The sequence below is a fragment of the Tachypleus tridentatus genome, chromosome 10 (assembly GCF_004210375.1).
Source record: "Tachypleus tridentatus isolate NWPU-2018 chromosome 10, ASM421037v1, whole genome shotgun sequence".
Lineage (NCBI taxonomy): Eukaryota > Metazoa > Arthropoda > Merostomata > Xiphosura > Limulidae > Tachypleus > Tachypleus tridentatus.
In genome coordinates, this window is record NC_134834.1 from 39,947,968 (window position 1) to 39,971,096 (window position 23,129).

The 23,129-nt window shown below is 33.1% G+C and overlaps 1 protein-coding gene across 7 annotated transcripts in view; it reads right to left on the reverse strand.

The window, feature by feature from the left end:
- The window catches only part of LOC143229108 (uncharacterized protein C2orf42), a 100,964-nt gene that overhangs the window by 26,853 nt on the left and 50,982 nt on the right, over positions 1–23,129 (reverse strand). For 6 of the 7 annotated variants that reach the window (XM_076460948.1, XM_076460949.1, XM_076460950.1 and 3 more), the window contains 3 exons: positions 12,991–13,099; positions 8,370–8,543; positions 3,336–3,443 (listed from right to left, as the gene is read on the reverse strand). In XM_076460948.1, coding sequence (XP_076317063.1) covers positions 3,336–3,443; positions 8,370–8,543; positions 12,991–13,099 — 391 coding nt within the window. The remainder of the gene's footprint in view (positions 1–3,335; positions 3,444–8,369; positions 8,544–12,990; positions 13,100–23,129) is intronic. The other variant, XM_076460953.1, reaches the window with a different exon arrangement.

The window sequence follows — 23,129 nt, forward strand, 5'->3', positions numbered from 1 at the left end:
CAATTTAACTTGCTATTTTTCTATCATACACTAACTCCATCACATAAACTAAATATGATGTTGATATGCTGATTTATAACTTACTAAGGTTAAAACATGGCTTAAATTAGGATAATCATAAACAGCAATATTATTAAAAAAATTCTTGTAATTAGTATTTTGACTTTTTCTTTCCATTTTTGTGACAGAGAGACAATTTTCTAAATAGCAGAAAACAAACTTTTTTACAGTATAGGTTACTACAGTAAATTGTTCTTGCAAGATGCTTTTAACTCCAAACATTTCACCACTTCCCAATTTCTATAAATTACAAACTGTTAGAAAATTTTTATTGAATTTTCTGACAGATTTCTTGACCAAAGGAGAGAAAGCTTAATCACATGTCTGCTTGTGTTCCTTCTGCAAACTTTTTCACTTAATTAAAATTTCTTATGTACAGGACTTTTTGTTGTTTATGAGTTCAACCTTATCAGTTATAAACATACTGGTGGAAATTTTTAATATGTTAAGAATATCAGTATTCTAATCAAGAAAGATTTTCAAATCTACACAGAGTTTGATTTTGAGGATACACGTGTATAGCAAAATATCAGCATTCTAATAAAGGAAGACTTTCAAGTCTCCACAGTTTTGATGTTAAGGATACAGATGTTCAACAGAATATCAGTGTTTTAATGAAGAGAGCTCACAATTCTTCATGGCGTCTGATGACTGAACGAAGTGGCATGAAGTAATATTTGCAATAAAAAATAATGAAATTTATGCCAACAGCCAATCCTTTATTCATTTACCAGCATTGACAAATAGTGACAGATTAAAACACAGATGAATGCATCCAATGAGAAAACTGTTCAGGAAATATTGATGAACGAGTATCTACATATCCAGTATTATGGGAGCATGTTAACTATGTAAGAATAGCTATTTACAGGCAAACATAATGTTAAGTTCAACTACTCAAATACTGCATTCCACCAACACCCATAACATTTATACAAATCAGTAAGTCCTATACAGGAAATGCTTAAAAGATCTTCAAACATGTGAGAATGCTCTGCAGTTAGCTGCTTTAAAATAAGTTTCTGATTGCTGTACCAGGATCTCTTTTGCTGCCTTCAATAAGACTGTTCTGGGTGTAAAACACAAAAATTTTCTAGCTCCTTCAGCTTAAGACACAATCAACTGAAAGAATAATAACACATTAAGATGGCCATAAGGAAGCAGATAACAGTCTCCTCACCAAAGCTAAAGAGAAACAGATACAGCACAACATTCAAGAACAATACAAGCAAGCTATCATCCTCTTCACAATGCAACATTCCTAATAAATCAGCTTCACCAATGAAAGGGCTTGAATGATGATGAATTTGATTTAGCATGTGACATCATTATGACTTTGGCCAACTTAACAAATAATAATGATCAGCAGAATGAACTTCACAGCTGATAAATTTTAGAGCAAGAAAAAGCAATTTTATTGGAAAGCTAAATGAGCTATCATCCTTGTGAGGAATATTACAATCAATCTCTCATGTTCATATGATGGAAAGGCCTGTATGTTCTTTAACTCTGCTGCTACCTTCAACATTCTTGCCATTAAATGGTTAAATTTCAGCCAATGAGACTGACAATCTTCTATTTCATTCTTACATCAGGATGCATACTGAATTGAAGTGGACTGTTTGGAGAATTATACACTCAACAAGAAGAAATCAACTGTTCTTAATCTTTATATAACTATGACTTTACCAAACTAAAAAGATGAAATAAACATGAATACATTTTACTCTATAAATAACAATTTGCTAATAAAAAGAACAAAACAAACAATTATGGATGGAAAGGTTAAATATGAAACTTTGTAGAATGGACGGCAACTGCCTGTTGTGGAGACACAAGTGTAGAAGACGACGTTTTGAAAGCCTTCCGCTTTTTGTCCTCCACACTTGTGTCTTCACAACAGAAATTTGCCATCCATTCTAAAAAGTTTCATCATAAATACTCTGCCTAAACAATATATCAAAGAATAAGGTTAAATATGTTATATTAAAATGATTTTGAATATGCAAACCAGAATGTGATAACCACAGACAACATAAATTATAGTTAAAGAGAATGGATATTTTGACATAGACTGACATTTTGTTTATAGTTTCATGCTACCAAAACTTGACTTCCACAAAATATTCACATACATCATAGAGTTGTGCTCAGATAGAGGGAATAAAATTCTTTTGCTCTCAATAACATTGAAAAACAAATGAATATGGAACAACTTGGGACATTGAAAACACCATGAAAGAGATCTGCAACAAGTCATATCCCAGTCATTTTAAACAAAGTGCAGTGTCTTGTAAAAAATGAGAATTCTCAAGCTCAAAAGTCAGTTGCCAAAGCTGTCCATATGCTCCATGCAACAGTGCACAACATAATCAAGAAAATCTTCAAATGGAATTCAGGAAAATAATACAAATAACATGCACACAAGTTGCTTCCAAACCTACCAATTCAGCCATCACATACCTCAAACAGCTGGAGAAATAAATGAGTATTCATGTTATATCATAAAAATACATGCCATTCAATTTGCTAGATGTAGCATGTATGGATTTCTGTGTGATTAGACAATTGAAATGAGCACTGAGAAACAGCTGTCCTTGTACACTAGATGGTGTATGGAAAGAATAAAAGGGGTAGGTATGTGCTTCATACATAAGAGTCTTATGATGGAATGTTTTACATGAAAATAAGCTGCAGGGCTGTTGGTTAGATGCACAGCCATGCTGCCATGGACTGTAGTGATCTGATGAAGCTCCAAAATTATTTTAATATAATGTATTCAACCTTTGTATTTGACTAATCAGACAACTTACTGAGCTAAAAGATTGAAAGAAAAAACAAACAAACAATTATGGATATATTTCATTGTTTAAACATCAACTTACTGAGTTATAAAGATGATATAAACAATTATAGTTATGTTTAAATACCAGTTTACTGAGAATTTTAAAGGTTAATTAAAATAAGGTGGTCTTATTACTTTCATCATGTTCAACAGTCATAACTTTGAAGTAACTCTTAGCTATCTATCATATGCATATACAATAATAATTTTACATTGTAAATACTTTTAATGCCTGGAAATTATATTATTTACATTCAGTGATTTCTTATACGATAATAAGTCTAAACATAATTTTTCAAACTAGTTATCAGTCTAAGTACTTCCTACATATATGACAACAATTAAATTTACAATACTATTAAAAACTTACTTATAAATGTAAGTTTTAAAATCACTGATTTCAAGAATGAAAACATTTTGTTCACTGTACCTGTCTTTTTTGTAGGCTGAGATCCTATTAATCTCTTTGCTGAAGTTTTGGATTTATTTACTGCTGTTACACTGTCCTGCAGTGTCAGCAAAGCATTGCTAACTTGTACTGCAAAATCATTACAATAAAATATCAATACAATACAAATATTTGAAAATAAAAATTGAAAAATACCATAAACAAAAACAACAAAAATAGACAGATATTGGATTTATTCTCCTGAGGTTTGATGAATTTCACTATGAATGAGTCTCACTGAACTGCTACTTTCAAAAGTCGATATAGCTATGAAAAAGCAAGTAACTTCTTTTGTTTGTAGATTATTTATAAACCTTCAGAAAAATCAGTCACATTCTGCTTAAACATTTTTAGATACAAAAAAACAACAACAAAAACATCTTTAATAAATGACACTAAGATTCATTTAACACTTGACTAAATTCATGTTGATGTTAGAAGCTAACATTTCTAAGTAAGTTATAGGCTAGTGATTGTAACATTCATAAACTCACATACACTTGAATATAAATGTAGGCCCAGAATGAAGATAAATTTGACTCATTAGAGTAAAACAATAACTAAATCATCAAAATATTACAACTTTTAAGCATGTAGTTGAAATAGGGATTTCTAACTTGAGAAAATAATGTCAACACTATGTCTCAAAACTTAAGCTTGTTTGTTTGCTTTATTGTGGTTGCACTTTCACTTTAAGCTACCAACATCGTTTCTGTAATTTTTTGAATATCCCTACTCCCATTTCTTAAATAAATATTTTTTAATAATGTTGTTTCTTTAATTTTTTTATGCCAATCACAGACATAAACTTGTATAACAGCAATATTGTCTTATTTGAAACAGTTTAATGAAATACGTAATTGGTGTATAATGCTCTTTTAGGAAACAACCTTTGTGCTCTGCCCACAAGGGTCTATACTCGTACCCTTCTAGCTCTTGGGAAACAATGACTACCTTTGGGTTGCTACTGGATGGCTACTGTTCCTGATATCATTGCCACAATATTATGATTGATAGTAGTATTATATGTACAATCATGGCGATGCATGGTGATCAATATAATATGTATATGCTTGCAAAATGTATGTAGCAACTATATATGTATGTCTGTAGCTATACTGGGAGTCTGTAAACAATGAATTGGAGGAACTATTGAATTATACTGGAATGATGTATGGACTGGATTTTATAACTGCATGAGTTTTATACTTTGTACATATGCAATGCATGCTGCCTACTATTTATAGCTGTATGTATAGTAGCTTGTAGAATGTCCTAGTTTTTGTTTTTTTTCAAGTACAAACTTTTAGCTTAAAGTTCTATCTCTTGACTAATATGAGATCTAATTACAGCCACAGCTATTGAGGATTTCCTCTTGTTTTAAGTTGTAAAACTATATATAGATACCTATATGAAATTTTCAAGTTGTATAGATGTATGCATATATAATCTATGCAAATATATGATAGTGTGTCAAAATGTAATGACATATGTATACAAATAAGCATTTTGAATACTTCTTACAGGTTTTACATTTCCCCTTTCCTCTTTTTCTTTCCTACTGGCCATAGTAATGCTGATCACAATTTTGCTGCAGCTGGCCAGATTTTCTCTTAGGTTGATATTCTGCACACATTACAGCTTTACCCTCCTCCATTTCAGATGGAGTTTGGCTTGTGGCACTTTTATGATCTTCTTCCACTGTGATAACCCTAAACTCTGGTGAACTATCACTGTTGTGTACTTTATACAAAACAAAATATGTTTAAATAAATAAAATACATAACTACAAAATTTCTGTCTCACTGTGCCTAGACTTGCCATCATTTTTAACATTTCCTGCTTGCAAAATTCTTATTACTCCTGACAATCATCTTTAAGGATGACTGCTCTACCTGCAGTATCTATAAATTTCTCAATCATGCAGTGTTAGCTATAATCCAACAATTATAATCAGTCATCAGGATGACTACCAATCTACTGCTTAAAACTGAGCTTGGTGCTCTATTTAAACTATGGATGAAAAACTTCTGTTATGGGAGACAGCCTAGATGTATGTACAACATTTTAGATGCTTATGTAACATGGCCCAACCTGATCGTTCAGTGATAAAAAAACTTATGCAGTCAGCAGTGTCACATCTGAAAAGGCAAGAACCTTGTACATAAATAAATGATACATGACATTTATACATTTGCAACAATAAGGCAATAATTACTATGGTACACATGTCATGTGTGCCAAAAAAGTTACATCCATAGTTATATATGTAAAAATATATATTAGATTACGAGGCTCCATATAAACCACAGACAACATCAAAGTGATTGGGTGTCAGCAGTTACAGCTTCTGTTATTTGTTAAGTAGTCAAATAAACTGAAAAAGTACAATGCACAAAGATGTGTTTAGTAATATTTCCCAGGTTTTATTTCAATACTCATGGCTATTTTTGTCTTAAGCTGGCAGAACAATATTGAATGATAATAAAGAAGAACAAATGGACAATCCCCATTACGAACCATTAGCATGGTCCATGATTTAATAACAACATGGGACATACTTGTCCATCTCAGCTGTTCTATTTTCTAAACTAAACTAAAACTATTAATAAATAAATCTAAAAGCCAGTCCTTATCATCCAAAAACTTATCAAGCTTTCTTTTAAACTCATGTAAATTTATTGCTTCCACAATATCTGAAGGCAACCTATTCCAAAGCAACCACCCTGTTAGAAAAATAAAACTGACTTGGTTGAAGATGACTCCTACCCTGCAAAAAATTTATATTTTGTCCTCTATTCTCACAGTTAGGTAAGAAATAATATGATGCACCAACTCTATCAATTCCTTTTACAATCTTAAACCCCTCAATTAAAAACCCCTTAACTCTTCTTTTTTGAAGACAAAACAATTTACAAAATTTCAACCTCTCTTTATATGACAACTACTCAGGTACCATCCTAGTAACTCTTCTCAGAACCCTTCCCTATAGTTCAATACTCTTCCTAAAGTAAGAAGTGTAAAACTGAATGCAATATTCCACGTGGCCTAACCAGTGACCTGTGCAATGAAATTATAACCTCTTTAGACTTAGATCTAGCATTTCTCTAGATATGACCTAAAATCCTATTTGCCTTACCACTAGCAAGAGCAAACTGCTCAGATAATTTAAGAGACTGACCAACCATTATACATAGATCCCTTTCTTTCATAACACTGTTAAGGTTATTCCCATCCAAATTGTACTTATAATACAAATTGTGACAACCCACATGCAATATCTTATATTTATCATAACTAAAACCTGTCATTTATTTACCCAGCACACTAAATTATCTAAATCCTTTTGTAAAGCAGCAGCATCCTCTTTACAGCCAGTAACACCCAAAATCTTGGTATATTCAGCAAATTTAAGTAATTTATTTACCATTCCTACAACTATATCATTAATGTAAATCAAAAAGAGCAATGATCCTAAGACTGAGCCCTGAGGTACACCACTTGCAAAATTAATCCAGTTTGACTGAACTCCATTTATAACAATCTTGTGCTTTCTTACGTCAAGCCACTCTTCTATCTAATTAGTTAACTGATTCCCTACACCTATTGAGATAAGTTACTTTACAGGCATTTTATGTGGCACCTTGTCAAATACTTTCAGAAAACACAGACAAACCAAGTCTACACTCTTATCTTAATTTACATAAGTAGTAACCTTTTCAAAGAATGTCAGAAGATTTATAAGAAGATTTTCCCTTAGTAAAATCACGTTGACTATCCAATAAAATTATAAGCTTTGTTAAATGAATTTGAAAAGTATCATTTAAAAGACTTTCCAAAACTTTTCCCACAATTGATGTAAGACTAATGGTTCCATATTTAGTGAGGCAAATTTTACCATGTCCCTTGAATTGAGGAGTTATATTAGCTAACTTTCAATTCTCTGGTACCTTCTCATCATTCAAGAACTGACAAAAGTTGTAGCAAGTAACTCTTGTATCTAATCTTTAATCTTCTTCTTAACTGGCCCAGAATTAATGCATGTATCTCATGTAATCTCATTTCCACCCATCAACTAGTCAAGATGTGGAATACTGCTTAAATCTCTGTTCATAAAAAATTTCATAATAATCAGATACAAGCCTTCTTTTCTCATTCCTCAAGAATCCTACACCCAATTTGTACAATGGATGAATATCTTACATATCAATACTATTAAATTTCTAAGACCAGATATTGGGTGCTGAATAATTTATGGTAATGTGTTATAATAAACACTGATAAATTTAAATATCTATTTTGTACAATATTCTCTGATATGTACAGCCATTTTTTGAAAACTGAGTGCCTTAAGCATTCATTTAATACACTGTTCATGCTTGAAAGTATGTTCAGTAATTAAAATAGTCTTTGGTGATCTTTGCAAATCATTCTTCTGTCTTTTCTTGTTCCTGGAGGGCAGAGTTCTTTAGAATTATGATTCTGTCTTAACTGTCTGCTGGGGCAGTTTTAAACACACAGGGAGTTTTTACAAGCCATACACTGCACCCTACTACATGCTGAATCAACAGTCAATAGATTAAGGTGACATAATAGTGTGTTTATAAGTTTTTCTCATGAGTTGCAGGATATAGCAGATCTATATTCTATATACTTTATAAACTACAAAAAAAACAACTTAATGCACTAAAGGTAAAGAAATGGTGATTAAAAATTATCATCCTTACATATATTAATACTTAACAAAACATAAGTATGAACAGTTAACAAGCATTTGCCACTGATGTGAAAATGACATTCAGAATGAAACTGCTTTAAAACATGCCTGATAACATGAAAATAAAACTGACAACTGAAATCATAAATTTTTTGTCAAGTTACATTTATAAAACCCTGATCATATGTAAAACTAATAATACATAAGAATAGACACAACCTGTATACATATATATCCTCATACATTTTACATATAATATTACATAACTAATTCACAAAGAACATACATTTTTCACATACCTAAAGAATCATCTTTCTTTCTTTTCTTTAGTGTTCGGACTTCTTCGATAACTGGAGACACTTCCGTTGCAGCAATCAGACTGGCTGTTTCAGGCAGAACTTCTACTTTCACTTCACATGACTGTTGATACTCTGGATCACTAAGTATTGCAACCAAATGCCTTTCTGGGGAAGCTTTTTACAAAAATACAGTTTCACCAATTTATTTATTCAACAAAATATGATTAAATAATTAAAATACTCTATCAAATTTAAGATAACTCAAGAAAACACAGTACAACTCCCAATATGTGACATGCTCATATGTATGTAAAATTTAGTGACTCAAGTTGCTGAGAACTGCAGTTACATCAAGAACTGTATTACTAAGTAAGCTATCAAAAAAATACAGCAGTGCTTCAATACAGTAAGTCACTTATTTTGTAAAAACAAAATTTTAGGTAGACCAAAAATATTCACTAATTAAAATATAATGTAGTATGCATTTCAGAAAGGTGAGTGTCTGAAATATATTTTCATGCAAGTAAAATGTTAACTTCATAAATGCTATTCACTTCTCCACAGAAGAAACAGCTAGACTCCCACATTAAATATGATGGAGGGGCCAGTACAAATAAAGAAATTACATATATAAACTCTTTCCTGAAAATATATTCCTAGGAAAGGAAAGTCCATAGGGTGTGTCACTCATTGAAGAAGTAGCCCAGTGCAAGAATACAACCATTTCAAGCAGGAAATACTCTTCAACAAAGAGAATTAGTTGAGTAAAAATATACTGTCAAAGGAATCTTTTGCCTAATGCCTAAAGATGTTGCTAACACAGGTGGAAAGACCACTCAACTATCCATTATATCACAGCAGCTGAACACGAATGTAATATGGCTATGGTTACAAGTTAGGCCTTTCTATATTGGAGAAATACCTAAGTGAGATACTTGCCACAATAAAGAAGTGCAGAGAGAAACATCCCAGTCTTGTTTCCTGAGAAGAACACAAGATCTATCCAACTGGACTAATTGGGATAATGTAGTAGGTCAGCCTGTACCTCACTACTAGGAATACCTTAGTCCTAACTTCCCATTGTTGGGTGTGTCCACTCAAGTTTCTTACCAGTGGGACTGCACAATTTCAATGAGGAATTATCCACATTTATTCTCTATATTCCCTAATGGCAAAAAAGGACAGAGAAGAATGCCACAGATGCTTGGATTGAAACAGGAATTTTCATATCTATTTATGTCTCACTTTGAAAGACTGTGCAATAAGTAACCAGGACTAAAGATGCTAGACACTAGCTAGGTGTACAGGGAGTCACACACGTTTGGCAAGTGTAGAACAGCCTGGAAAAGAAAATATATAAATTTGCCAAAGCAGTCATGTCAATAATTCCATCTCAACAGTTAGCACTAAGCAGGGAAAGATGGGCTTAATACTTTATGTTATTCTTTCATAGATTGTCCAGGCAGAGTATTCATGATGAAACTTTGTAGAATGGATGGCAGCTGCCTGTTGTGGAAAGACAAGTGTAGAAGACAAAAGGCGGAAGACTTTTGAAACGTCGCCCTCTACACTTGTGTCTCCACAACAGGCAGTTGCTGTCCATTCTACAAAGTTTCATCACTTTCTGTTATCTTCTAGCTGGTGTATATTCTAGGATAAAGTATTCCTTTGAGACATCACCTGTCACTTGATGGGTTCCATCATCCCCCTAACAGAGATATACACAATTATGTTAAGGTGGTTAGGAGATTTAAAACCAAAATGGAAAAAGAAACAATTCACCATCAGATAGCTACTACAAATGGTGAAGAATTGTGAATGGAGGGAGATAGAACTAAAAATAGGTAAAATCTCTTAAGGGCCTAAGAATATGTGACAGTGATATGCTGGAGGTCTTCAACATTTGCGATATCTTTTAACAAGGGATATCAATGGCTACATGCAAGAGAAGTTGCAATAGAAACTTGACAGGAAGATAGGAAGAAACATGGAAATGGTCAATGCTCACAAAAAAATAAACTAGCCAGATTGGATGTATATTCCAACCAGAAAATGTGGAAAAAATATGCTAACAGATGAAAAGGAACCCCACAGGAAGAAAAAAATACTGACAAATGCTCTGAAAAGAAACAATACAAGTGAGATAACAATGCATAAACCATACAGCATAAAGGAATTGGTCAGAAGTTTTGTACAGAAAAGAAAAGGAAAGAATGAGAAAGCATTGAAAATCCTTCCCAATTCACACAAGCTTCATAAAGAAACGAGTGCTTAGGGAAGAAGATTAACTTATTCCTATGGTAAAAGTACAGGAGGAGGCCAAGACAAAACTGAGTGATAATTCCCACAAGTAAGAAAAGGAATAAATATGTCTGAAGTATATAAATGGAATGATATTTAACTATGTGATGAGAAAGTTGTTGCACAAAACTACTAACATTGAATATTATGTGGACAACATTCTGACTGTCACAGTCAACTGGAGAGAAACTCAAAGAGCTGTTTAGGTGAGTAATGGCAGCAGTTATCAGCATCAGAACATGTAAATGCTATACTGGTTACTCTGTGCCAGACTTTGTTGGATAAAAGGTGGAAAATAGACAGATAACCATGGAAAAAGAAACATTAACCTACATACAAGATGCACATGCACCAGCTCCAATGACCAAATAGTGAGTCTGATCCTTGATGGTGTCAGCAGAATACTACAGGAAGTTGAAGCTGCCACACCACTGACTTGACTAAACAAGAAAAGCCAATCCAATAATGTAAAGTGCAAAACAAATATAGCATGTGGCATTCCAGAAGCTGAAGAACTTACTAGGAAGTTTGCCAATCCTCAGAATGTTTACTTCAACAAACTGTTCATCATGCAAATGCTTCAAACATAGGAACTGGAGCAGTACTTCTGAAAGATGATGTAGATAAACTGTTTCTCATAAGGTACATCAGTAAAAATTGTTAAGTAGTGAGATCTACTACTCTGTGATTGAATGTGAGTGTCTGACCAACGTATTTGCCATCTAGAAATTCCAAAACTACTTCTACAGGAATAAATTCATCATCTAGACAGACCATCAGCACCTTGCACACATCTGGAGATGAAAAATTAACAGTGTGAGAATCAGGAGGTGGGCATTGTACCTCCACAACTATTGTTTCTGTGCTCAAGCTATCAAGGTAACTGGAAATGTTGGTGCATACTGTATGAATAAATTTTGTGCATGAACTGAAAACATCTTTGTACATTGTATAAAACAATATTGTAAATATTCTTCTTGAAAAGGGGCTTAAGATTTCATATATACATTACTGTTTAAGTTTCATGAGAGAGTTACATTTAGTTATTTTTAGAAGTAATAGTTTATTGCTAGTTTGTTTATGTAAATGTAACTGTTTATGAATCATACATTGTGTAATTCAATAATTATGAATTTGGGATTGTTTTATTATTGTGTCATTTAACTAAAGTCTTCCAAGCTTTTCTTATTGTTTTGATTAAGTATTATTGCATCATAATATCTAAGTAGTGTGTAGACTGTTTTTGATCTCTCTGAAAGTATAAATACATGTCAAAAATTTAGTCTGAAAAATAGATCTAGACTGCATGATAGTGAGTACAATCACAAAGAATGTATAGTAGCAATTTTCAAAGTGAAATTATCACAGCTTGTACTGTAATAACAGAGTAAATTATTAGTTTTGTCAATTGTTTTTAAAGTAACTGAACCAACCTGAGATTTTGATGAAACAGAGACAATTATTTAAAGTTCTGAATACAATTGTAGTAACCAACAGTTAGAGATATTTTAAATTGAAGTTATCACAGGCTATATTATAATAACATGGCAGAAAGAATAACTTATCTTGTGAAATTGTGTTTTGAATTAAGTGAAACAAAATAATTGGACTTTGACAAAAAAACAACAACAGATAATTATTTAAAGCTCTGAATACAATTGTGATAATCAACAGTGTAATGAATACTTGAACATATGTTTGATTTATTTTAATATATTACCAATGTACAAGATGAGTTTTATTTTTATCAAAAAGTGATTTTCAGAATTTTTTAAATTTTGAAACTTCATATGCCTGTCGTGTTTAAGATGTTCTTCAATAAATTTTTACATGTACATTATTTAAGTAATTTGTACATAAAAGTTAAAACATATTACTTTCTGCATTTTATAAAAGCTTTCAGAATAATTTTGTCTATAGAAACTACATAAAATAATACTGATCCTCATTCCCAAACAAAGGGATTCACTGAGATTTACTTTCATGAATTGTCACTTTACAATCCTTGCACAAAGGTAGAAGTGCATAATTTTTATAGAAATCTAGCCAAAGTAGTTATTTTTTGTACAACTGCAGTTCAGTTAGAAAAAGTGCAAATATAAATACATTACTGAGTAAAAAGTACTTCAAACAGTTACTGAAGAGTTCCATTTCTTTTCAAATTCATGTTTTATTTGTCTGCAATTATTTCTGAAGTGGGCATGGTACATGAATTTTCTTATTTCCAGCTTAATCTTTTATTTTTCACCACTGAATACAACTTATTAACAACTTTTGTTTATTTTAGTACAATATTAAATGTAAACAAATAAAAACTTACAAGTATTGTCTAGCATAATGTAGTGGGAAAATTCTTCTGCTAGTTTTTCATCACTTGCAAAGGCACAGATGCAAGCATAAAAGTGAACACACCTTTTCTGACCTTCTTGCTACAGAAAAAACAAATCAGAAGTTTCATAATCATTTACCATCTGAAAGAATGAGTAAATATGCAAATTGTTTAACATTTAAAGACCATAAAATACATCTTATTACAATACTGGATATTAAAGCAAGAAAAAAATTTTAAAACTTGTCTTTAATTAACCAATTAATTGTATTATTAATCTATACACTACTGTTTTGTTTTTTTCCCTTGGGTGAGTATAATCCCATGGAGCCTAAAATCTAAAATATCTCAAAAACCAGTGAATGAAGAAAAATGGATTTTGGATGAGTGTGGTATCATGTATCATATAGCAACATTCTTTAACTCTGAAACTAATGAAATCATTACTTAGTTAATTATTAACCACCAAACAGATTAACTAAAATGTGATTAAAAATAAACTTACTAAGTATTGGACTTGAGTTGCTCTTTTCTTATCATATGGTTCAAACTCGCATACATTTAAAAACTAATTTGCTTTTTAATTTCTTGTAAATTACTTTCAGCTAGTTTTGAAATAAATGAATTTTTATTAATTACTTTTTGAATGTTTTTCAAATTTCTATGTTGATAAAGAAGTTTTAGTTTCAACTGTAAATAAATGTAAAAAACTAGAGTCAACTCATATCATTACTTTAACAACATTATTGGTACAGTAACACCTACACAACCTGACAGTGTAGCAGTTATGAACCTATGGTAAAATAGAAAGCAATATATATAACTTACATACGATCAGCTCTCATGTACGTCTTCAGAAAATTCATAAACAAAGTGTGCACCAAAAACTTTAGCTAATAGACGAAGATCTTTCTTACACATTATCCGTTGTTTTAAAAAAATTATAGAACATTTTCAATTTAAAGCAGCAACAGAACATGCCAAATAGTGTTACCTACAAGAAATCAAGATAATTTCCAATTTTATACAAATGCATTTTCAGGTAAGGAAAAATGTTAACTTCAAAATGGATATTCTTAACTTTCTGCACATAGTAACTGAAATCCCACATTGATGTGGTGGAGAAGCCAGTGCAATTGCAAAAACCTAAATGAACTACCTTAAAAAAAAAAAAAAAAAAGAGAGCTCATGGTGTGCAACACCCTAAAACAGGAGTTTAGTAGAACGGTAATACTCATTGGAAACTGCATTCATCTTCTGCAGGACATACTATTTGGTGGGAATGGAAGTATTAAATGAAGAAAGTAAAATGAGTCAATATGTTACAGGGATGGGTGGAAAATAGTATGACTGACTACAAATTTACACACAACAGGTAAGTAGGTTTAACATGGCTTGGGCAATGGTAACATTGTATAATTTGGTATGTATTCTGTTGCACAGTTTATTCTTATCTTATCAAGAGAAACCTATCCCATTCAGATGCCAAAGCTACTAAGAAACTGGCATACTGTGAAACAGAAAGTGGCCTGCATTATGCTGGCATAAGACATCCCTTTCCTAATTTCCATCATGTTGTGCTATCCATGCAGACTTTCTGGAGGGATTACCCAACTGATGAGGAACTTTTCAAGTCAGCCACCCTAGCAGCTAGAAACTGGTGGCAGCAAAGATTTCCTGTGCTCTACTCAAAAACTTGGCTGAGGGAATTCACACTGGAGAATCACCACAAAGGTCTTTTACTGGATAAGATGAAATAGGTTATCATGAAATCTAATTTGAAAAGTTGGAGTAAGAAAGCCAGAGAATTAGTTAGATACTTTCCAAGTGCTGGCTTCTTCCATGATTATTTATAAAAGCTGCAACAAGGAATGGACAATGTAGTGGTCTTGCTGTAAACTCCATCTTAACAGTAGGCACAACAGCAGGATGGATGGGTTTAATACTTTTTGTTACCACTGACTTGATGCTGATTTAGAGAAGTGTATGCTGAAAAGGAATACTGGCTACCAGATATATCCAGAGAAGGGAATGAGACTAGATTATAAAGGAAACAGAAGAAGGATTTCCCCATTAAAGATGGTGAGTAGACATGAGAGAGGTGATATTCTGAGGGAAACAAAACTGCTAGATGGTGAAGATAATGGGAGAGAAAGGAGTTTAGTTTAGTCCACCTTCTAGTTTGGAGGACCATGTATGTAAGTCATCAAAAGTACAAGGCTAGAAAGTGAGCAAAGTGGCACAAATTTAATGTTGTGAGGGTGATACAGTCTCCAAACATTTTCATCTGAGGAGGAGTAGATAATCTAGATAAACTGATAAATCAACTACTAAGTACAGAGGATAAAAGATCCCTAGAAGAGCAGTAGTCACATGGAAATAAACAACTGTGGGAATCTTGAAATGGAGCTGTGTATGCCAAGTAATACTTGACTATTGAAACTGGACACAAAAGATGATCAGGAGTAATCTGTGTATACAGGACCAAGATAAATGGAATCGGTATGATATAAAAGATATGATCTTTCTCATTAGTTGCCCATATCTCAGGAAAGAATTAGTAGTCAGAGAATAAAATCAAGGAAGATCTATGAAGCAAAGTACAGGAGACATCCAGCACATAAATATCAGACCTGTAATGACTGTTATTAAGAAGAAGGAAATAAGTTTTAACTCTTTCAAGATGGACTTCATCAATCTGCCTGACTCTGTGACCTCTCTGTACTTGTTTAAAGTTTTTATGTATTTAATACTTCTAACTTTCAATATAATCTATACATCTTCATAAAATTTATTTTTTCAATTAGTATTAAAAGTCTTTCTTATATAAAAAAAATCATACTTTTAGTGAAATATTTTTAAAAAACTAAAATAAAGATTCATCCATGAATATATTGAGTACCTATTTTGAACAATTTATGTGCATAGTAATTTCCATCTCAAGATTAAATATGCTTTTCCTCATCTCAAAATTTCTTTGTATAATTCCTAACTTTCAAACTTTTTTTTCAGTAAAACCTTATATTTTATATGTTATTTTCTATACCTTATATCAAAACAACTTTGTAACTATAAAAAATCAAAATGACCTATTTTTTATTTCAAGAATGACTTCAAATTGTAATATGAGGTGATAGTTGTTTATCATAAACAGCTTTAAGTTTGTAAGAGTACAAATGTATTTCTATTTAAATTTTATAAAGGCAAAACAACTCAGAAATGTTCTAGTGTACTACTTTAAAATATTCTAGGTCATTCTGGAATATTCCAGAGCATTCTACATTATTCTGAATGTTCAAGAACGTTCCATATAAGAGCAATTCATGTTGTCACTCTTTGCTTCTGGAATATTCTGTATGACATGACAGTTGTTGCTAGAATTTCTGTGGTTGTATAAAAGCACTAAAGAAGATTCTTCAGTATTACTTTAGTTGACACTGTATCAATATATCATTTCAAATGGATATTGCAACAAGGAGTAAAAATACACCATTGCTCTTCGGTTCTGAAGAAAGTGTATCAACAAAAGGAAAAGTAATTTCATACAGACTTCATAAAAGCTCACAGACTGCAGCTTTTTGGAACAAGGCTTAGATTTCAGTTTGTCCACAACATAATGCTATTATCAAACTGGAGACACTTTTTGAAAAATGGGAAAACTAAAATAAAATTCAACAAAGGAAAACTAAAACACAGTGGGTTAATGAAGCAGAGTTTACCTGAAATCTGAATGAAATTGTTGACATTACTCATAGGGATGACTTTACCTGACCAAAATTCCAGAAAGCAAGAAATTTTTTCTTGCTCAGAGGGAAAACAAATGCCATTGATGGATTGGCCAGGTAGATAAGGATCTTTCTTTAATGCAATCAAGAACTGAGAAAAGAAGTAAGGCACGTACGGACAGGAAACAGCATGCAAAGCTGAATGAAATTTTTAGTTGTTGGAGATCATCCTATAGCAGCGATAATGAAATTGGTGGATAATGCCCCAACAACAGTGATGAAGATAGAGGAACAATTAGAGAATTATTATTTTCTACACATAAAAAAGGGCAAGAAAAAAATATTAGCACACCCAATTTAGCAGCTACAGACAGAACCATGTTAAGTGACAGAAAGACAACAATTTCACTTGTAGTACACTAGAAAAGAAAGCTTCTTATGATCTCACAGGGAAAAAACCAAGTGGATAATCTGCCAGTGACTCCCTATAGAGCAGTAGTAAGCTTACACCTAGATGTTCCAAATATGATTTCTAACTCTGGAGAAGCTCAAGCTTCTGTTGTGGCACATCTATTGAGCGACTGGGAGGTCACTAATCATGTAAATTTGCAATGATACGACACCAAGCAATACTGGTCACCAAAATAGAACATATGTACTGACAGAAGAAAGACCTAAACATATATTTTCTATATTTGGCATGCCAACATCACATCTTAGAACTTATCCTAGCATATGTTTGCAAAAACTGTACTGGACTTTCATATTGTTCAGGTGTTATAATTTTCAATTGATTCCAGCACCCTTTGGAATACATACACAAGTCCAGTTATAAAACTGCAGCCAATGGTAATTAAAGAGCATAAATTATAGAGGAAGTCAAGAACAGTGTTATTTCAGGTCAATCAAACTGGAAACAATTACTGAGAACTTCTTGAACTCGCTAAAACCTTTCTTAGTGGCCTCCATTTTTCACAGAGTGTAACTTAACAGCACCTGCACAATGGATGGCCAAGATACCATAGGCCCTCAAGGTCTCTATGTTTATTTATCTTACAACATAGTTCATTGCTCCTGATGGCATTTTAGCTCCTTGCAATGATTTTAACTTCCAACAATATACCTTTCAGTATACAAAAAACAAATCCTGCTATTTCAAAACCTGACTGTCAAAAATGTGCTGGGCATCAACTGTACCTCAATAACATACTGGTTTGGCATTCTTTGATTTAGTTATACCAACATAGATGAAACAAACAATAGTAAAGGTACTAAATGGATGAACTTTCAAAATGCATCCTGCTGAGTATCAGGAAGTCTGAGGAAAATTGCATCACAGAGAACACAACAGACCTTTTCACATGCCTCAAAATTCCAACTTTATTTATAGATTATTACTCTAAGTCACAGAAGCTTAGAAAGAGCTACAGAGGGACACTGAAGATAGTAAAACAACTGAATATGATAAATGACAATATGTGATGCTCTTAATGAGGAGTATAAACCCTAATAATAAAGAAAAAGAAGAGAAAAAATTTCTCCTTCAAGTTATGCAGAATCATAAAAGTTGCTATTCTAGCAGCTGAAAGGAAACAATGACAATGCAAAAGTGATTAAGGAAACAAAAATCATATATTATGTAACTTTACTATTATATATACAATAAAATAATAATATGCTGTAAAGTTAACAAGTTCCTAATCTGAAAAATGTATTTCAAACAGATACTCATCACTTCGTACAGACTAGTTATATCCTTTGCATATCTGAATATGAGATTTTCATGCCACTATTATTGAGCTCCCACCAAAAGATCATGTGTTTGACATGAACTGTGGTGGTACATTATGACACCATCATGTAACAATAGCACTTCACCAAAAAAATGCAAGAAAATCTCCATATGTAGTAAATCCTCTTAACCCTTTTGACATGAGTATCCCTTTAAATACTTTTCTGTACACGTCACTGTATTATGTAAAAATTTTATTAAACACATAAATTCACATAACTATGTATATTATGATTCAAAGTTTCATGTCATATAAGATTTATGTTCCTTATTTTAAAAGAAACTTTTAAAAACTACTTGAAATGTATTTTCAATAATAGTGTAAATGTATATCTAGACAATAAGCCATTTATTTAATGTGTTGATGTGCACACTTCAAAGTTCTCTGTTTTATGCAGTCCATAAAAATAATAAATTTTGTCAATCTTTGACTAGCACCACAATCACCTTCAATACATTTGTTTGAGCTTTATAGCTTCATATAACATTATATAAGCATGTAAATAATCATTGAAAAGAGCTCATTCTACACTAAAATCTGACATTTATTCTGAAATTGGTGCACAGTTTTTATAGTACTGTCAGTTGCTTGATCAATTACAGCAATTACATCTGTTTCTCACCTAAATATGTTCTAGCTAGAGATACAATTAAATTGTATTTAGGTCTTACTTTTATATTTCAGTCGATTATGTATTATTTGTTTTAAAATGCATAAATGAAAGGTGCAAACATTTTTCAAACATATATCATTCTCAAAGCTTACAATATTATGAGGTGCCATAAAGGTTGTACATCTCTGCCAGAGATCCTGCATTATGCTCCAAGGGCACAGTTGATTGCTGTCAAGATGAATGTGCATGTGTGTTTTCTTATTGCAAAGCCACATCGAGCTATCTGCTGAGCTCACCACTGGGAATTGAACTCCTGATTTTAGTATTGTAAATCTATAGACTTACAGCTGTACTAGCAGGGAGCATCAAGATGAATAATAAATGGTTAAGGAAAAATAGAACATTAAAAATTAACTATATGTGAAAAGGAAAAGACCTGAAATTATGAACATAACCAAAAGAAGGCCTTTATAGATGCTCTATAAAATATTAAAAGATAAGTAATTTTTAACTCTAGTTTCTAATTATGCTGATGATAACAGCTAAGTTGGTGATATGGTAGAGAAAATGAGAACTAAAATGTAAACCTTTACTTTAAAAAAACTTTTGATATTCATTAAGCTGATACAAAGGAAATATGAAAACTACAAGATGCAACTGAACTATTTAGAGTTTGAATGCAAATAGTTACTATAGATAAATAACATACTTTAATATGTAATTTTTATGTACAAGATACTTGTCATCTTTAACAAAATATTACTAGAATATCATATTATTACCATACATACTGTTACACAAATGTCCTTCCCCAGTTGAGGTGACATTAAATGTATCAACAGGAAGGGGCAAGTGATAACACTTGCAAACAACGTCCTTCTTATACAAGGCAAGAAAGTGAACCAGAAGTGGGGAGCTTGAGTATGTGTGGGTGAGTTTCTATCAGAAATAACTTCTGGGAGACTGCATCTCAACTCAGATAACTAGTATCTCATGTTGAATTGTGGAGGGGCTGGGGAAAATTTAAACCTATTCAATCTCCCTTCAATGTGACACCTGATGGAAAGAATGCAATAAGGGCACATTCATTGGAGAATGCATCTCATCACAACAAGGGTATATTTTCTGCCAGAATAAAAACTGGAAGGGGGTCAAATAAGCCTCAAGTGTTAGAGGGTTGAGCATAAAAAAAACTTGATGATATTAATACTTGCAAACAAATGGTCAGTGAACCAAAAAATGTAGTGTGGCTAGTCATAATCAAACTATACAGGGTGAGCTCACCTCAGCTCAAGTGGAAAGACTCAAGTTGCAGGACAGGGACACACTAGATGTTTGAGGGGTGACCTAGTGGATCAGTTAGTCATTGGAAATGAAAGCCTTCCTGATAAACAGTGAGTGAATTTTCCTCCTGTATCAAAATATGAAAAATCATGACATTCAGAGATACACCCTAATCCAATAGGGAAGCACTTGTGATGATATGGAGATGTGATGAAGCAGTGCTGGTAAGGAAATGCCAATTATGTTACTGGCCACCAACACAATTCTTCAAGAAGAGAGAGTAGGCTCATAATCAGAGACAATGAATATCAAGAAAGATTCTACTGGTCTTGGAAGGTTCAATGAAGAAGGTGTAAGCATGCATGCCCAAAGGAAATAAGTGGTTTCAAGGAAGAAAAAGTTCCCCAAAATGAGAGAACATTTTGTACAGGATGAAAACGAGAGACAAAATCCTTGGTGACCATCCATTACACAGCTTGCAGGTAAAGAGGTGATTAGTGAGTGACTGAAATGAGAGTTGAAGAAAATGCCGTGAGAAAAGAGTTGGAAAGCACGACAAGCCATCCCACCCAAACAGCCTCCTGCCGAAGAAGGGAGGTGTGAGAGAAGGACAACTCCCAAGAAGTAAAAGCTAATCTTCCATGTAAAATTGGTATAATAGCCCCAGGTGAGTGAAGACCTTTATAACTTGATCGGAAATATAAGGGGCTGAAGATAAGAACACAAAATTGAAAGACTTGATTCTGGAAAATGAAACAAATAAAATGTATTGAGGATGAGGCAGAAGGCAATTGGAATATGTCTTTGAAAATAAAAAGTCCAGAGAAGGGATAAATACACTCTTGCTTGCATTTTCAGTTAAAATATTTCAGACCACATACTTGAGATATGAAGAAAAAAAAGGGAGTTGAAAGGAGAAGAGAAAAAACCAGGAAGGAGGGGGGCAGAAGAGAGGGAAAGAGACCATAGGTAAGAACCTGAAAAATACACACCTAACTAGAAAACTAACTAAAGATTGGCAAAGTGAGACAGGCTGGTACCCACTGGACCTGACCTGATAGAATATACTCAGAGACGAGATGTGGGAAGTGGGAAGACCTGGACGCTGGAAAAGGAAGTGTAGGGGAAAACTGATCCAGTCAAGGAACAGGAATCAAAAAACAAGGTTGAGAAATATGAGAAATAAAAGAAGATAACAATGACTAATGCTGGTCTGCTTCAGCCTAAATCTTCAGTGAAACAGTAATACCAGTAAAGACTTCTGGGCAAAAAAACAGAAGCCCAATGAAGATTATGTAAATAAAAAGGGATAAAGACATTAATAAGGAGTTGGTTGGTTGGTTAGTTGGCATTTTATGGCTCAAAGCAACTAGGCTATCAGTGCCAAACAAATGGTAAAAAATTAAAAATAAAGTGAAATTATTAAAATTCGTAAAAAGGATTCCTGTTAAAAACACAAAAATCCAATTTTTGAATTAAAAACTTAAATAGCATTTAAAAGGCCAATGACCTTTAAAAAATTAAAAACATCTGTAAGTTGGACATTGTCACCACTGCCAATGACACTGTCAAGCATCAGAGGTAACCTGTGGACAAAACATGCCTAAAATGGTGTCAAGAGTTGTAATGACAGCATGACAGTAAAATGCAGACTATTGTGATTTCAATGAGGAGCCATGAGTTAAAAAACTATGACCAATATGCAGCCTAGTTAGGACGACTTCCTCCTTCCGACCCTTCTAGAAACAAAACAGACAAAGTCCAATAGAGGGTTTTATCTGGAAAAGCTTATTTCCACATTTCTCACTCTAAGTTGACTGCCAACTGGCAAAAAAGGTGAGCCTTGAATACAGGACCATAGTCCACATAGAGAACAGGCACTGCAGTGACAGCACCAGAGCTGACATACTTAGCCACGGTGTCAGATAGCTCATTCCCACGAATACCAACCTGGCCTGGCATCCAGAAGAACTGGAAAGAAGTAAATGCTGAAGATAAATGGGCCAGTCAGTTTTGAATACTGACAAGAACACAGTGAGAACTAATGTGAAGTGATTCCAAGGCCTGTAAAGAGCTAAGCAAGTCAGTATAAATAGTACAATTTAAGTACTGCTTAGTTTCTATGTTATCCAGGGCAAAAGAAATGGCATACAAATAGGCATGGAATACAGAGGCAGAGGCCACAGAGTCACCTGATTTTGAACAATCCATATAAATGGAAATGGAAGGATGGTTCAAAAGATGTTCAGTAAATGGAAGATGGTACTTCCAATTGAGAGTATCTGCCTTTCTCAGATGACTCAAAGAAAGGTCCCACTTGAGTATGGTAAAAAGCCATGGTGGAATGGGCTGACCAGTGGATATAGCAATGTCATCCAAGCACAAATGCAATTCATTCAACTGTGCCTGGAATACGAAGGCCAAAAGAAACAATGGCAGGTTGTTTGTTTTGAAATAGCATGGCCCACTAAGGAAGGAAAACACAATCCCAGGCAGGATACTATGGTAAGGATTCAAGTTTTGAAGCATACAGTAAAGACAGTTGCAAACAGTGGAGGTGTAGAGGAGGTTTGAGACTTTGTGTACAACTTTCGGACTAAGGAAGTGTGGAAAGCCCATGTGTAGAGCCGAAGCTCCTGATGATGAACAGGGTCCAGCACTTTCAAGGCCAAGGTCCTGGCACAGTTATAGACTTGAAACCCAAAGTCCAGTTTC